This window comes from Carassius auratus, chromosome 8 (assembly GCF_003368295.1).
Source record: "Carassius auratus strain Wakin chromosome 8, ASM336829v1, whole genome shotgun sequence".
NCBI lineage: Eukaryota > Metazoa > Chordata > Actinopteri > Cypriniformes > Cyprinidae > Carassius > Carassius auratus.
This window is the reverse complement of record NC_039250.1, coordinates 13,442,631-13,460,056: the sequence shown is the minus strand read 5'-3', so window position 1 is coordinate 13,460,056 and position 17,426 is coordinate 13,442,631. Positions and strand designations below refer to the sequence as shown.

At 37.3% G+C, this 17,426-nt stretch overlaps 1 protein-coding gene across 4 annotated transcripts; it reads right to left on the bottom strand.

Moving 5' to 3' along the window:
* Positions 1 to 268: 268 nt before the first annotated feature.
* On the bottom strand, positions 269 to 16,317 carry elmod3 (ELMO/CED-12 domain containing 3). 4 transcript variants are annotated; one of them, XM_026269785.1, is made up of 13 exons: positions 16,256 to 16,317; positions 14,413 to 15,114; positions 12,442 to 12,513; positions 12,261 to 12,341; positions 12,112 to 12,181; positions 11,961 to 12,023; positions 8,286 to 8,374; positions 8,055 to 8,178; positions 5,919 to 6,041; positions 5,681 to 5,811; positions 5,515 to 5,591; positions 5,184 to 5,311; positions 269 to 4,111 (listed from the first exon to the last, which is right to left on the bottom strand). In XM_026269785.1, the coding sequence occupies exons 2-13, from the start codon at positions 14,446 to 14,448 to the stop codon at positions 3,867 to 3,869; spliced, it is 1,239 nt and encodes a 412-aa protein (XP_026125570.1). In that variant the 5' UTR covers positions 14,449 to 15,114; positions 16,256 to 16,317; the 3' UTR covers positions 269 to 3,866. The 4 variants fall into 4 exon arrangements, with proteins under 4 accessions (XP_026125570.1, XP_026125573.1, XP_026125571.1 ...); XM_026269788.1 differs by lacking the exon at positions 16,256 to 16,317 and adding an exon at positions 16,030 to 16,221; XM_026269786.1 differs by lacking the exon at positions 16,256 to 16,317 and adding an exon at positions 15,873 to 16,023.
* Between the last annotated feature and the right edge of the window lie 1,109 nt (positions 16,318 to 17,426).

The window sequence follows — 17,426 nt, the reverse complement described above, 5'->3', positions numbered from 1 at the left end:
ATATAGAACTCAGCACAAATTCCTGTGTCAAGACATTTGAAAAATGGTCAGCACTTTACAAAGAAATGAAGAGAAAAGCAACTCCTGATGGAAACCACAACTGATATTAATTAACAGATAAGAAAACGCATTCAGTGCAGGAAAGCATATGCTAGTCAGATCGCATCAGACATTAAAGTAGACTGACCTCTGATGGCCGCTCCACACTATTACAATTCTACAATTCAACAAAAGCACATGCAAGGAATTACAATGGAACACTTAAACATTGTTTTTGAGTTGCATTTATTTAGTACTCTTCATACGATACATCACTGTACAACCGCATATATTCTGAAATATAATTTCATTATAAAATAGGGATTCTACAATCAAGGTTCAGATATAATAAAATGCTCTGAAGGATCATAACAGACAATAATGACGCATCTTTAAATGAAGTGCAGGATATTTTGGACTTGCTGATTCTGGGCAACTTAATGAATTAAATTTGACATGTGGGTTTGCATTTTCTGCAGAAATAATAATAATTAATTCAATAATTTAATCTCTGTGGGCCAGATAGATGAAGTATCGTGGAATGCTTTCGTCTAAAACACACTGGGAAAACCAAAACAGACAGATTCTAACATTTAAGGACGGCAAGATCTCCCGTTTAAAAAGACCTCGACCTCCAAACCGGCTTTAAACCCACAAATGTTCCTTTTGGTCCAAACAAATATTGTTACATTGTGCCATAGTAGAGCGAATCGTTTCTGACATACTGTGACATTGCAAAAAACCATTCACGAAAGCACAGCAAATACCAAAGGCCACGAAATCGTCTGATTTGCTTCGACGTCAAACCATTAAAGATTGTTTAAAAACATCCTCCAGCGAAGGTTCGGTAGCATTTCAGCGTGTAAGACTACGGTTTTCACAAACATGGGCTATAGAAATATATACTGTAGAAGTCAATATTTTGCCGAGCTGCATTAGTGTACATACATATACATACAGTACATTTCCAAGCTAGGTAGATTACTGCAAGAGACACCACACCATTTTGTGCTACGACATGGGATCATGGCTGTCCTCAATAAAACGTCTGCCCAGAAGAGATTCGTCTGAAGCCTGAGGTATGCATATTATGCCCCGGTAACTATCAGACTGTTACAATCATATGTTTTTGTTATATATATTTATATATGTACATACACAATTTAATAGTCATCTCACATAACAGACCACCCTCTCCTTTAAAAACAAAACAGCAAAACAACCACTAAGCAAATAATTGTGCGCGCATATACACGGAAAAGGTGCCAAACCAGGCTCATATCATGGTCAGGGTTATAGATGATTGCTCGATTTGTAAGTTTGATTGTTCATAAAGAGTTTTGAGCAAGTAAGCAAGATAAAAACACACTTTGGAGAAATAGCTGCACACAACAGCTCGAAATATCCTAAAAACGAAGGAAATACACATGTGCTTTCCACCGTCTTCCCTTAACAGTTTGACACTGAAATCAGCCGACATACTATTATGCAACATCGTAATTCACTCTTTCTTAGTGTTAACATTGCTTTCAGCAGGTCAGTGTGGAAAACAAAACGCTGGGTATGAAACGTGGAGTTTATAACAGCATTAAATTCACTTGGATATATAGACGGATTACGAAAGTGTTGAACCTGCTTATTTAAGCGAATACAAACCAGCCAAACTAGTAAATAACCCAGGAAAGGGTGATTTGCCTCTGTATATAAACATTCGTTTTCCATCATGCTTTAATCTTATTCAAGTTTATAAAATACTACTCTGCTTTATATAAAATTAAACTGGCTAAAGTGACAGGACTTCTAATATACATCCACTGAGTATTTATATTCATGTGTCGTTTAAGAAAATAAAAACTACGAAAGAATACAATTAGAGCGTAAAATTAAACCTGAAACATACAGAACGCACTGTTACTCATACTGTACAACAACACTTTGGACTAGGTAACTCAGACAAACATATGCAACCATACCGAGTTAGAATAACAAGCTTTTTTAACAAGGAATTTAAAACAACGATTCCTGGATGCTACATCTCTAGCGCTACCTGACATGCTAACAAGACGAGAGTGCAGAATACGGGTTGCAAAGGGAGGGAAACACTTTCCCCATCAAGTTTTTTCCAAATGTACAGTATGTCACCGTCAATTTACATGAATGTTGCAACCCTCACATCTTTATTGGACCTGGACTAGGGAGAACAAGACGCCTATGACAAAAATACATCAAATTCTCAACTATTTTCTGCCTTGACCTGATGTGGCATGACAGCAAATAAAGTATTTTATGTTTTTTTTTGTTCAAATCAACAAGTCTCAGGGTGTATTTGACTACACTATAAATAGGTCTCACATGTGTATTTGAAGGCTGTATGTTTGATGTTCACTAGACGGGTTGACTTTTTGCAAGTTTTCGACGTGTCTCATGCAACTCTGTTGGAAAAATGTTTTAAGGTTATGTATAACGTACAGCTTAAATGACCTGCAGCGTCCTGGCTAGTGATTTATTTAAGTCTTCCTAACAAGTTTACACACTTTCATTGCTAAAAGTGTTAACAGGAGCTCTAACTATCTAATCACTATCCAACAGTTTAACATACACCTTCTATTCTCTCAGGACAAGCTAGAAGACATCTTGAGAATGCTGTAACGCATGAGAAATGCTTTCAGTAATCAATAACAATTTTTTAGGACTATTTCTGGCATTACAGGATTTCTCAGCATAAATCGGGGGCTCGTCCGGGATACCATACAATATCCAGTAAAAACAGCGTGGGATCATTCTCACTCTCGTCCACAGCATGTTAACACATTCAAAGTCACGTAATGACTACTTTAAAACTGGAATGTACCTGCTATCATTAGAGGAAACGTGTAGGATTTGCTTCATGCAGACAAGCATTACAACATCTCCAAATATCACATTGAACTCTGATTACTGCCCTAAGTTTAGCTCAAAGCTCAAACAGTTAAATAAATTTAGCTGATAATTCAAGTCTGCAAGTGTCAATGTTAGCCTTGTAACTGCAAAGTATATACTCAAACATCCACACATTTTGGTCAACATGTCACTAAAATGCACTTTCCCATCAAAATAATCCGCCCTCACTTCACAATTTCAGGCTCTTGTTAAAGAGTTTCTGCCAACAGAAACATGTCAGGCAATCTCTGAATCATACTGTGACATTTATCTCCCTAAAGGGACAAAACAAAAAAAAAAGCTTTGGCCTATTGAGGCTATTTCCATCCAATGTTTTGATACCTCCTTCCATTTTTCAACAGTGAAGAGTGAAGAGCCAACATCAATATAAACTCTACCAACTTTCTTGAACATTGACTCAGTGTCACAGTGAACATGTTAAAATGACCCCGAAGATCACAAGGCTTTCACTAGAATAGTCTCAATCAAATACATGCCTAAACAGTCCATGTCACACACAGGAAGTCACTCTCACTCAACACCACAGTAGTGGGTAAGGTGCTTGCTTGCGTTTGATACAGCCTTCTCCTCTGCAACTGCACACTCATTAGGCCTGTAAACAGAGTCTCTTTCTTCCTGACAGCTTCAAGACAACCTGCTGCCACTGAGATTCTCCTTATAAACTTGGCAACTAAATCTAGCATTCCATAGAAGAGCCAATAGGTACTCTAGCAGAAAAAAACAGCAAAGAGGTTCATACTTTTTAGCAACTACAGTTACAACATAGACTTGTCTCTGAGTGTCCTTAAGCATGAAAGGAGAGAAAGGAAACGAAGAAACAGAGAGAACGACAAAGTTAGAGCACGATAGATAGTCGAGACTGTTCAAATCGAATGCCTCTCTGTCTCTCAGATGAGTCTCGCCTCGCCCTCCATCTCGGGTGGCAGCTCACACACTCCAGTGAAGTTCATCTCTTTCCCCTCCTTGCCGCCCTGACTCCCTGCTTGAGACCCACTGTCACCAGGTGAAGGGTTGCTTTGTGAAAGTGTGTCAGGTGAAGTTCGGTGTCCCGTCCCAGCACGTCTCTCCTTCAGGTAGCCCTCGAGACGTTTGAGAATCTGCTTGGGGTTCTTCTTAGCGAAGAGCTCCACTTCTGTGCATCACAGAGCAAAAAAAGGAAAGGTCAGGCTTTCTCTTTTATTCACCAGATAAACTCTCATGTTAAACAAAGCTCTCTACCCAGTTTCCACCCACCTAGGTCTGCAAAGATTCACCTGCTTTCTCGATGCATTGATTACAAAATTTGGAAAATCACATGCACTGATCTTGAAACTGATTTTTTTAAATCGCTTGATTTAAATATAATTTTTGAATCGAATGATCTGTTTGATCAACTCCTTTTAAAATGCTAAAAATTTAATGAAATGCGACTCAGTAAAGTGCCTTTCAATATTTTAAAATATATAAACATTAAATTAGTGACAGATTAGTTAATGGAGTCATAGTGAGGCATAAATTAATTCAATTTGTGAAGATTATGCAGGGTTTAATTTTACATTCGATCATTCAATTTCTGTAGTATTTTTTACTTGAATCTTACGGTTATATTGCCCTACCTGTTTTCCAATTGTAGCTTTGTTCTATTTGTACTTATCTGTTTTCTTGTTCTTATTTAGTTATTGACCGCTTACTGTGTTAGTATTAGCATTTGCTGTGGTGTCAAAATTGTTAGCAAGAATTGTGAAATTTCACAGGTATTTAAAGTACAACCTCATCATAATAACCTTATTTCCAGCTAAATTTGTTCCAAAAACAAATCTAATTGTTCTGAATTTACTAAAATTATTCCTGAAATCAAATACATAGGATTCAAGGATCAAGTTGACTTGCTTTCTACACAAAGACCCACACTCCCAATCTCAAGATCTATTCAGTACGCAGTAACCTTTACGCTAATGAATGACAGCGTGAACAATGTTAAAGCTAGCAAATCAGAATAAAGGGCATTTACAAGTAAAACCCTCAAAAGTATAGTAGCAAAAAACGCTTGTTTCATTCGAAGCATCGGTGAGAGTGGAAAGTGGTTTTGGTGCAAACCTTTAGTAAGTAAATTATGGCCCCTTTAAATGATTTTGACCAAATAAGTGTTTATTAAAATCTATGCTGAATGTCACTAAATGATACCCTAAAAATACAAGACTGTTCATTTGTGACTGAAAAATCACCTTTGAGCACATGGCCAGAGTCAGAGATGGTTTTCTGCTGGCTCTTCCACAGCTGGTAGAGGTGCAGGAACGTTGCAACGTAAAAATCATTCAGCACTGCCACCACCTGTTGCCTTCGGTTACACTCCCTATGTGACATCACAAGGCAACAACACCTTTTATTGCCATGGAAACCACTGCAGAGATTATGAAAGGCTACAGCAGACACCTCAGACAAAGTGCAAACATAGCCAAATCATTTCCAAGCTTGACAATATGTAATTAATACTGTAAAAATAAACACCAATTAGTGTTCAAAAGCTGCAGCTTCCTACATTGTGAGAGGACTTACTTAGACAGCACTTCCTCCCTGAGAGCATGCAGGGCGATTCGCGTCATGTTGATTGACATCACACAGAACGGAAAATTCTGCAGGAAATGAAAATGAGCATTTTATTGTATTTGAACAATTTTGATAAGGCTGTAGCAAGTGTATGTTTAATGGGGTTTTGCATCACCTGGACTGGATGCTGAGAGAGTTTGTAGATTTCTCTAGCAAGTGGAAGTATCTCTGGGTCCATGACGAAGTAGAGAGTGTGCATGAGGCCCAGAAAACCAGTTCCCCTTAGATCTGTAGCAGGGTCTGAACCTGGGAATATAAAGGACAAGCAAAAACAAATATTACAGACAGATGAATCGTATTTCATGAAAATAATTAATTACCTTGATTTAAGCATAGGTGCTTTTTTACTCTACCTTGAAAGCCCACGTTCTCCCAGTGTGGTCCATAGCGAGGACAGTCAGCTCGAGTGCAAGTCAATTTCCTGTAGATGGTCTGGAGTACACGCATGTGAACTGACTGCCCATTATCCAGAGAACCTAAAGAATCACAAAGATATCATGTGTAAGGCATTTAAGCAGTTACCATAAAAAAAAAACTGGGGGGGGGGGGGTCATAAAATTGAAAATCAAGATGTCCTTTATATTTACACATAGAAGAGGGTTAGTCTACAATAAAAAAATACTGTAAATACTACTTATCTGTACAGCACTGAGACCTATCATACAGGCACATAGTTTATCCTAGTGGTGGGAGATATACCGGTAAACACAATTAACCGATAGCAATTTGTCAATTTTGGACTATCAACTCTATTGCGGTTACATGCTCACCTGACGTTGCTGTTTTACGCAATCATGAAAACGTATCATTTGCACACGTTTTTAAACATTGCCATTTGAAGTGATTTTAAGCAGATGAAACTCAATCAGCAGCGAAAAACAATTCATTTCGCTGAATGTGCATGGTCTGAGAGACCGTTTCTGAGGGCTATCAAAGAGGCGCACATGGAGACACTGCTGGGGCGGCAGTGGCTCAGTGGTTCATGTAGGTTGTCTAAAAACCGGAAGGTTGGTGGTTCGATCCCCGGCTCCACCTGACCAAGTGTCGAGGTGTCCTTGAGCAAGACACCTAACCCCAGCTGCTCCCGACGAGCTGGATGGCGCCTTGTATGGCAGACACCGCCGTCGGTGTGTAAATGGGTGAATGTGAGGCAAATTGTAAAGCGCTTTGGATGGCCATGTGGTCTGTTGAAAGCGCTATATAAATGCAGTCCATCTACCATTTACTGCTCATTGAGTGTGGAAGTATGTATTTATTTTTGCCCCTTTACAGGCCTTGAACAGTTAAACTCACACACTTTTTTATGTCAAAATGCCCATCTTAGCAAGTATCCTCATGGACACAGTAATTTAGATTTTAAAGCAAACAGCTAAAAAGGAAAACACGTGTTACAGTATATTGGCTCCGGGGCAGCTCTTAAAGTGACAGCAGCCTAATAATCCTGCTATCTGTCATTCATGTTAATCAAATAACAAAAGACAGAAAATCTCTCACTTGCTCTTGACTAAATCACATTTGTACTTTCACCCTTACGATCGCATACGATCACACAGATCGGACGTGCTGAGTGCTTGTCATATCTAAAATATCCAATGTGTTTTAAACCATATAATGCTTATTTTAGGTTTAAGACATTTAAATTCAAATAAGTACTAGAAAAAACCATACATTTACAGTGTAAAATACACGCTGATGTCTTTAGGAACTAGGGCTGTGCATTTATATTAATGGTTCAATTTTGATTTTATCCTCCAATGATTATGAAAATCCAATAGTCAATATAAAATTATGATTGCGCCTCATTCTGCGCCCTTTTGTAGCACTGCACTTTCTTTCCTCCATAAAAGCCACAATACAATTAACTCTGCTCTTCTCCCAGGGTACTGGAGACCTACTTTGACGTGTTTTGGGGGGAGAGGATGAATTTGCGTGTGAGAAGTGAGAAGTAATATGGCGGCGCCCATCACCTGGTATAGATCAACTAACACTGTCAAGATAAAAGTGTTTAAACTACCAAATATATTTACTTGAACATATTTCAGCATCGGCTGCATTGTGTCACATGACAAGCATGATGTGTCGTCATGAAAACAATAAGGCAGTACATTCTAAAATACTGGTCGCCTAAAAAAAACTCACACGGGGGCTCAGCTAAAATATTTTTTTTTTCCGTTCACTGTTCTATGCTGTTGCGAAGATCCTCCCAACCCTATCCTGAATGACAAATCCCTGACAAAATTCAAGACGCAGCTGAAAACTCATCTCTTCCATCAGCACTTAACTATGTCCTACTGAAAAATTTCGTCCTCTATGCTTTGACTTTTCCCTAAATCATAATTCTGTTCTGGATTGAATTTCTCTGGATATTTTAACTGATTCATCAACAGTGAAAAGCATGTTATCCATTGGACAGTAACTAAAGAGATGAATGTAGTAATAGAAATAAAGCATGTAGCTAGCTGACGTGTCAAGTCACATGCTCTACTCACACTGTGCAATGGCAAACACTAAGTCTCTCTCCTCTACAAGGTCTTTGTGTAGCCGAGGAGGACCGAACAGGAAATGCGTGATGGCGGCCAATCCAGTCCTGCGAATGGTGGGCTGAATGTTCTTCTAATAGAGGAGAAGAGCAAGTATTAAACAAAGAAAACAAGAGAGTAAATTAAAACCGTATTCTCCTGCTGTGTGAATATAGCCAGTGTATAGTTATTTAAACTTACAAGCAGGTCTCCAAGATCAGTGGTCTGAAAATGCTGCAGAGCCTCATTGAAGGAGATCAGTGGTGATGGAGTGAGATCCTCTGCAAGAACTACACAAGTGAAACACTGATTACTGGCAAGGGACCACACAATGCGAATTCACTTTATAAACATGAATATGACAATGTCCATTTCGAAGCACTTTTTGTGTACTGAAGGATCATGAAATGTAATTTCTGACTGGTTGTGTGAAACTGATCCTCTGCTAAGCTCCACGGTCACATTTGCAGGTTGCCTACCTGCTTGCGCTTTACTGCCAAACACAGCGTAAGAAGCATTCACATTGAGTGAATTACCTTAAATGTGTCATTGGATGCCCATTTTCCACAAGTTGATATGATTCTTTAGGGTCTTAATTTTAAAGTCTATAACATACTTTTGATACAATTTCTCAATGATAGAGTAAAAACACTCTTTTTGTCCATTTCGCTTTAAATGTAAATGAGGTCTGCTTACCCGCCCCTCTCTTCTGTGTAGTGACAAGCTGTAAACTTCAGCCGCAAAACTGGCTAACTAGCACATTATTAGGAAACCGGATTTGCCAAGATTTATAATAACCCTTATACTCACATCTTCTGTAGACTGAGTGGATTTTTATAATTATAGGATGGACGTGTACACACACTTCCAACACACATTTGTGTTCAGACAAACTGTAAAGTGAATCTTGCATCCAATGATCCCTGAAATGTCTGGATCTGTGCATCTGAAACATCATTTGAGTGATTACATTACACGTTTCTGTAAGTTGTACTCTACCTTCAGTTTATAATTTTTAGGCTAAATCTTGTATTTAAAGTGAAAATCGAGACAAAAAGATTTATTATTCCAATTCTGGGATAAAAACACGGACTTGGCAACCCGGTTTGAAATATGGGTAATTCTAGGATTAAACAGAATCTGAGTTAGCGGTCTTTCAAGTGGGATTGAATGCGGACGCGAATGTGTTTTCACATTAACTTCAACAGCCCTACATTTTATACAAGAGAGATTTTCTTTTTACACAGTATGAGCAACAGTATAATGACAAATTTGCCTGAAATTGATTGCTGTTACACTTTTTAACTTTATAAAGTTAAAAACCTTTACTTTTTAAAAAATATTTTCCTAAACTGATCAAATATACATGTCTCCATTTACGTTGAATTCTAACATGTGATCAATACATTAAGTTAGAATAATAAGACACTATATGGATTTCAAATATTATTAATTCAAATGACATCAGTATCAACAAACTACATCTGTCAAACTATTAGATCTCGGTTTTACTTTTTTGACATACAAATATGAAATGTTGAAAAAAATGCAATGATACTTTTAAAAATGGAATTAAACCACCAGTAGGTGGTGGCAAGTCACTGTCTTAATAAGTGAATCATTGATTCAACCGATTGGTTCAAATGGCTGATTCATTGAATAACTGAAGCAGTGTTTCTATAAATGGCTTACATGAATCATTGACTCTTTCAAAAATGAATCATTTAGTAATGAAAGACTGTTGTGCGTTGCTCGGTGCGCGATTGTTCTGCTATGGCTTAGAACTATTTTTGTTAGTGAAATGAAGCAAAAACGATCATAATGTGTCTAAATGTAAGTCAGTTAATATTACTTGGTTATTTAACTAAAGTTGTATAAAAGTAATATCACATTTGGAATCGAGCCGAAAGTCTGGAAACTGGTCGTGTCTGGTCGTGTGGTGTTGCATATATTGTATAGAGTATTGATTTTTTTTTTTTTACTGCAGTATGTTTGTTTCTTTGTGTGTGGTGTTGTGCTTATAGTGTTGATTTCTCAGTGAGTCAGACCCGGTGATAGAGTATAAAAATTGTCTTTCACTTGCCCCTTCACAAAATCCACTTGTCCTGGACAAGCGGACAAGCGTTAATGTCGAGCCCTAAGCTTTTTTTTTTTTATGTTTGCTTTGTGCTGAGAGAAATAAGACAATTCACCCCAAGAGGATGTGACGAGGATTACCTCAGGATTTGAGTTTTGGATTTCCTCAGAAAAAAAGAAAGAAGCACTTTATTCAGCAGAGATCATAAACATGAATAAGTCTATTTTTATTTATTTATATACTTGTACTAATTTCCACATAATGTGTAAAAATTTTACTAGTTAGACTTTTTCCAAACTATAATTCCTAACTAAGTGTATAATCAAGTGAAACATTATGAATTTTCAATAACAATATACACTATACCAATCAAAAGCTTGATGTAAATAATATAAATGTAACATGAATGTTAATGTAACAAATGTAACAATGATGTTCTTTCAATTTATCCAAAAAAAAAAAAACTGAAAAAAATATTCTCAGCACTTTTCAACATTATTAATAATAATAATAATGATGATGATACTAATAACAATAAATGTTTGTTTGTTTTTTGTTTTTTTGTAGAAAATCATTGTGTGACTGGAGTAATGATGCAAAAAATTCTGCTTTGAAAGTCAGCTTTGATTGTTCCTAATAAACTGTTTAACTGCACTCAAAAGAAAATATTAAATTATTTTGTGGGTTAATTAAATATATTCTAAATAAACTACAAACATAACAATATATATATTTATTTTGTCCTCATACTTTCTTGTAACTCCTCCCTCTCAGTGACATACAGATGACTGAAATGCTCATTATGCAGCTCATTATGCAGCTCATTATGCTGGCCTTTGTCTTCTCAGGTGTAAATCACAATGATATATTCATGATAGTTGACGTCTACTCACATATTACTTTTATCAACAAAAAGTGTCTTAGAAAATTTAAATCAATATATTGTTTTCCGTGAGTGAGTTAATAAGATGATTTTCACATAATTTAGAAAGGAAACAAATGTTCTGTATGTTATTTATTGCCTTATTCAAGTGATTTAACATTTTTAGTTTTTCACTAACCACACATAAACATTGTTTACTCAAAAACACAATCATGTACATACATGCTGCTCTTATATTAGTATAGTCCAGTTTGTGCTGATTACAGTGAGATTAGACCGTAGACATTTAGATGTTTATAAGCAACTGAAAAAAGCACAAATGTCAGGGCATGACAAAACTTCTCCAGGCCCCAAAAATACCCTTAGACTCCAGAGGGTTAATTAGTGTTAGTAATGAAGCCCTGTATTGATATTTCTCAAAATTAAACCTCTATTTTAATTATTTAATTATTTATTCAACCTGAACTGCTAAACATACAGTCTTCACTTTCGATTGGCTAAACAGAGATTCTCAGTCACATTTTTTTCAGTTTAAGAGTAGTTTATGGTTCAGTTGATAGAGCCAACACAGGTGTGATATTTAATGACACCCAATTCACTTATATCTGTAAGATATTTTGTGGGGGCCTCAAAATACCCCAAAAAATATCTCCTCCACTTTCAACACAACACATACTATTTATATGTGGACTGCTCAAAAAGTATTGCCCATTTGTTGGCCGGATATCTCATCAAGAAATGCCGATGCTCAGATTGTATCTGACAGTGATCAGGTTTCGTAATGTATCTATTTTAGCCAAGGAGGTGATGCCATCTCCCCAGGGTAGGGGCGTATGCTTAGTCACGGTGACGTAATGTGCTCAGTATCCAGGCTGACAGGACATTGTTTCCATGGTGACAAGGTAATTGGTCTCACCTGGTTGGATGCTCTCCAGGGCATCCCACTCCTCTTGTGCTCGCTCCACCTCCAAGCTCACCTCTAGACAGACAAAATCACACACAAACATTGTTGTTGAATTACTGACATCATTCTGTGTAAGACTGTTTCTGAGTGATGAAGTCTTTACCTTCTGTTTTAGTCTGATTGCCTCCTGCTGCCAGGGACTGTAGGAGCCCATTCTGTTTCAGTGCTGAGATCTACACAAGTTCACACCATTACCATTGCTATTCAAACCAGGAGCACACAGCATCACATGACTGTAAGTGAAATACTCACTGGGACACTTTTGAGATAAGGGTTGCCATTCAAGTTGCCATTGTCTTTGATGCTGTTAGATGGAGTCAGTCCATTTAGGATCTATAAAAAGTCCAAAACACATCAACAGGAAGCAACTGTGATACATGCAGATATTCACAACACCTGGTTTCAATAAACATATTTTAGCAGAGTTTCTCACAGTCGTGCATTTGGAGTGCCCATTTGTTAGATCCTCTGTCTGTTTACATTCTTGTGGAAAACCATTAAAGCCCTAAAAGGAAGAAATCAAAATACATATATAAAATATACAAATAAATATCTCTCTCTAAATATATATGTTGCTAATATTACTCCTTCCCTTGTTTTTGAAAAGCTAACACAAATGTTTAAAATTAAACTGCATTTGAAACATAATACATATTAAATTAATTGTATTAATTTATATTCAATTTAAACCATAAACTGAATTCACAACTGTGCACATTTCTAAAAGTGCACACATTTTAATTTATGTAATCACCTTTTCACATTCATGTATAACAATGTACTACGCATATCGGATATCAAAAAGAAAGGACATATCCATTCAATGTGGTACTGGCAAATAAACTAAATGATTAGGCTGCACGATTATTCTCTTGAAATTGCTATTGCTATTATTAATTATGATCATCACAATTTACATTGAATGATGTTTATACCATTGTTTGATGCAACTGCATGCTGTATTTTTATATGAAAATAAACAAGCTGAAAACACGTATGATTACGTAACTGCAGCATCCATAATTTTAACTGCGATTAGAAATTTTATTAATTGTGCAGCCCTAATATGCACTGTACAAACATATTACAGTACAGTGTACAATGCTTATAATTTAGACTAGATCTCCCTAGTCAGTGTCTCTGTGCTGTTTGCTCCCTGGGTGAAACAAAGAGAGGAGGTCTAAAAGATCGTGTAGTAGCTGCGTCACACCTGTTAGGAAATTTACAATGCAGCATCAAATGTATTTATGCATGCCCCAATATTACAAAATCAGCCCTGAGCAAGTGTAGTACAGTACATCTTTTTCATAGCGTAATAGACTAAATGAACTTCTCAATCTTCTCTCAGATTCATTCAGTAATCTCTGACTCAAAAATTCCTTATGAGAAAAAACGAAAATGTATAAAATTAGCAGTTCAGATTAGACTTCACACAACATATTAATGATAACCATGATATTTTTAGAGCCAGTAACTACAGCACACTGCATTGCGTAGCTACTATTGCTGTATAAAATCATGTCCGAGGAGACTCCTGCACCCCCAAAAAATTTCTTGAAAATATGGGAGTTTTTCCCAACCCTGTTCCTGAAGGCACACCAACAGTACACATTCTGGAGGTCTCTTAACTATCCATTTCAGATTCTGTAGTCTCCATTAACAAGCTCAGCAGAATCACATGTGTTTGATTAGGAAGAGTTCAAAATGTGTATTGTTGGTGTGCCTCCAGGAACAGGGTTGGAAAATGCTGTTAGACGGCCCAGTCTGGAGGAAGCGCCCTTTAACAGCAGGGTTTTTTTTTTAATGCTTTTTTTGTTATAGTTACAAAATCCATCCAACGTGTCAAAGAGACCAAAACCTTAATAATTATTTTTTATTAATTACATAATTACTTGCGCCTCAGAGTGAGCAGGCCAAACACAATGAATGCTGTCATTGCTTTCGGGGGTGGATTTCTGCTGTTTTGTCGTGTAAGGCAATTATACAGACATACTTTGATGACAGACTTTGCTCACGCATTTCAGAACAACCAAAACAACATTTCTGATGCTGTGCATTGAGATCGGTCTGCTGATTAGTCAAGTTATCCTGTGCCTTCATGCAAAACTACGTGAATTTTTGATGTGCAAGGAGGAATTTATTCAGGAAATGTGTTTCCATCATAGTTTGTGGACATTTTTTTATTGATTAAGAAGTTAATCGTACTTATTGTGCGCACAAGTTTTTGTATTGGCATTCACATAGAATTTATGCACACCTTAATCCCGTTTCCATACCGGTGTTTTTTATGCGACTTTTTCAAAATAGGTGGATGGAAACATAGCTACTGAGTGAATGATTCAATAATTAATTCATTCAGTGTATTGCAGTATAGTAGTATTCTAGGTAGGGATGTCATACATACCTCTGTATGTACTGCGACTGCAACAACCCCTTCCATGACATGAGTCCACGGTCTCGCTGTCCCCTACTGTCCACCCATCCTGTGGACTAGGCCAACTGTAAACACTGCCCACTGGACACTCATAGTTCTAGAGCACTTTTAACGCTTTCAGAAGCACTTGCTCCTAGTCCAACAAGCATGGATTTAGACTCAAACAGCAGAAGAGCTTTCAGTAGTGCATTGTTTAACTGCGCCACTTCTGGAGATTCAGAGAGGGGCTGGTAGAAACAGAGTGGGGCCAAGGAGCAAAAGCATCGTTTGACTAGTAACAAGCCTGAGGTTAGTTCCTAGTGGGATCGTGCAGCGAGTTGTAAATCGTGATGGCCTTTCGGAGATGTATTTCTCAAGTCCGTCGAGTGCTAACTGCACCAGGCCTGTGCCACACCAATGGGCGAGCACTAGGCTTCCACTTATGTGAAACTGAAGCGTTGCAAATGAAGTAGAAATCAGAAATAGATTGAGTACAGCGGTGATGAAGCTGTCAGTGCCTCTGTATTGAAGACAAAATCTCAACAGAAAGCAGAATGAAATTCAGACTTGGAGGCTTGTTACAGGAGTCTCTCACTGAAAAGGGAGTTTATTGATGGCTTGGAGGGGTAAGGGTCTTTTCTGAAACTCCCTGTGTCCTTCCACCGACAGCTACAGCATCATCTGAATGAGTCTCTGTAGGATACACAGTCATAAGTATTAGAACATGCAAAAAATTGAATAATAATCACATTGTAATTAATATTTAAAAATGCACATGCATATGCAGTGCAAACATCAACGTGTGCAAAATACATAGGCGTGCATGCACTCTCCAGCTTTCATTATGAAGCAATGCAAAGGAGCGCTGCAAAGAAAATCGGCATCCGAAAAGCATGACGTCATCTGATCAAGACCGCATCCCTTTGAAATCAAAATAGACGGGGACCAGCAATACCATCATCAATTACCACAGATAACATCTTAAACGTTCCCTTTCGTTTCGCAATCTCTTTAATGTGCAGCCAGGCTTCATACGATGAATAACTGGATCTAATGCATTCATAAGCAGAGAAAGGCTAAGAGGTGACGTCATCTACATCCTGACTCATAAAACCCGAACTAACTAAACATAATAATAAACAATAAAAGACAGACAACTCAAAAGCTTACTCAAAGTATTAATCGACCATAAACCCTATATTGGAAATCAGTGGCATCAGATACGAGGCATCAGCTCCAAATGCGGCACAGCATGAATGTATGACAGCATCCAGTGAACTGTCAAACACCTTCACAAAACATACATTAACCATTATATGAAGAATACGTGACGGTATTAACTTACACGTATTTAACTTAAGCAATAGCTATTACAGCAACATATAATGAACACAGGAAATTTATCCGACTGCTAACAATAATAAAGTCCAACAGAAAACTGACCAACTTACTCGCATAATAACAGTTATTTCTTCCACAAATAACGGTACATTTCAGCCTCCTCCTCGTTCCCTTCCAGTTAAATGAGCAGCACGAAACACTCACGTTTACCTCGGAACCTGCAGTTACTGTAGTTATTTCTGCTTGACTAAAAATGTTATTTACTACCTTATTTCAGTCAGTGACTGCAAAGCGTCTGTCTCGCGACCTGCTCGAGCTAAACTGGCTCAATCTCTTCGTACTCGCGTTTTGATAACTTGGCTATAATTACTGTTTTACGACACAGTATCCACCGAAACGTGCAAATGGCGTAGCGTTGCCTTTTTAGCTGCTTTTTACACATTTATATCGTTGCTAGAATGATAGGTATTAAATATTAGTTGCAAATTTTTACCTCAGTTTCTCTCCCTCCAATCTCGGCTTCCCTTCCCCCCCTCCCCCCTTTTCCACAGTAACTGAAACCCCGACGCCTTCTGGGAATTGTGGTTCTTCTACTGTAAATAGACTTCCGGTACTGTAAGAGTGTAATTGTTTGTTTTGTTTTCATGAAATTTCAATGAAAGTATAACTTAATCTAAAACTACTTTGAATTCTTGTATAATTATGCCATTTTATGAGATATTTTTAAGATTGGACATGGAATATTTTAAATAAAACAACAACTAAATAAATAAACGCAGGCATAGTTTATGATTAAATGCCTTTGACTCAAACAGTCCTTTACTGAGACATATTTACTCTTTTTTTATTTTCAAACAGTGACAGCAGTAAGCCTATGTAATATAAAATTATTTTAGAATCTTACATTTGTTATTTTTTTATGATTCCTCATGGAACGCATTCATAAATTTACAACTACAGCAAGAATAACAATAATTTAGTAGCTATAGTTTATGCTAAAATGTGGAAATTAGTTTAAAAAAAGAAAGATGTGCTTACATACATTTAAATGTAAAAATTCTGATGGTGACTAAATTGAAAAATAAAATGAAGATTCATGTTCATGTTATTATGCTGTTAGGCCAACCAGTTTATCAGAAACCGCACATAGTGTAATGTAGCCAAGTTGAGGATTTTTTAAAAAGTGGAAATCCACACGTGTCTTTCAGAAATGTCCCAAATCTGTGGACGCAGAGGGGTCATTTGTACAACGTCTGCTTTGAAATTCATTTAAAATAATTAGAAATGGTCCACTGCATCGGAAAATATGAAAAACATTAGAGAGGGGATTGCGGCCCGCCTTTGGCCAGGACATCAGCGTTTACCTCATTTCCTGCTTTATGCAATGTTGGCTCAGTCGGACCTTCAAGGAGCTGAGAAGTTCCCAAAACACATGCGAATAACCAAACACCTCCTTAACCAAACCCAGGCTAATCCACTCCAGACGACAAGACATTTTTATGGACCGAGTTTCTGGCTGTAATACGAGTCACATTCCCTTTCAGTTTCCTTGAACATCGGTGAGACGTTAATGGGCATTACTGACACAAAATGTTGTTTATATAACTGCTGGAGTGGCCTGCCAAAGTATGTAGATCAAGATATTTCCTGTATTTCCTCACTCA

Coding starts and splice junctions, on each gene's coding strand:
- elmod3 (XM_026269785.1), bottom strand. CDS start 14,448: ATGGAAGGGGTTGTTGCAGTCGCAGTACATACAGAG. Junction 6,042..8,054: donor AGTGTTTGCCATTGCACAGT/GTGAGTAGAGCA, acceptor GTGATTCTTTAG/GTTCTCTGGATAATGGGCAG. Junction 4,112..5,183: donor CTCTGGCCATGTGCTCAAAG/GTGATTTTTCAG, acceptor TGTGATGCACAG/AAGTGGAGCTCTTCGCTAAG.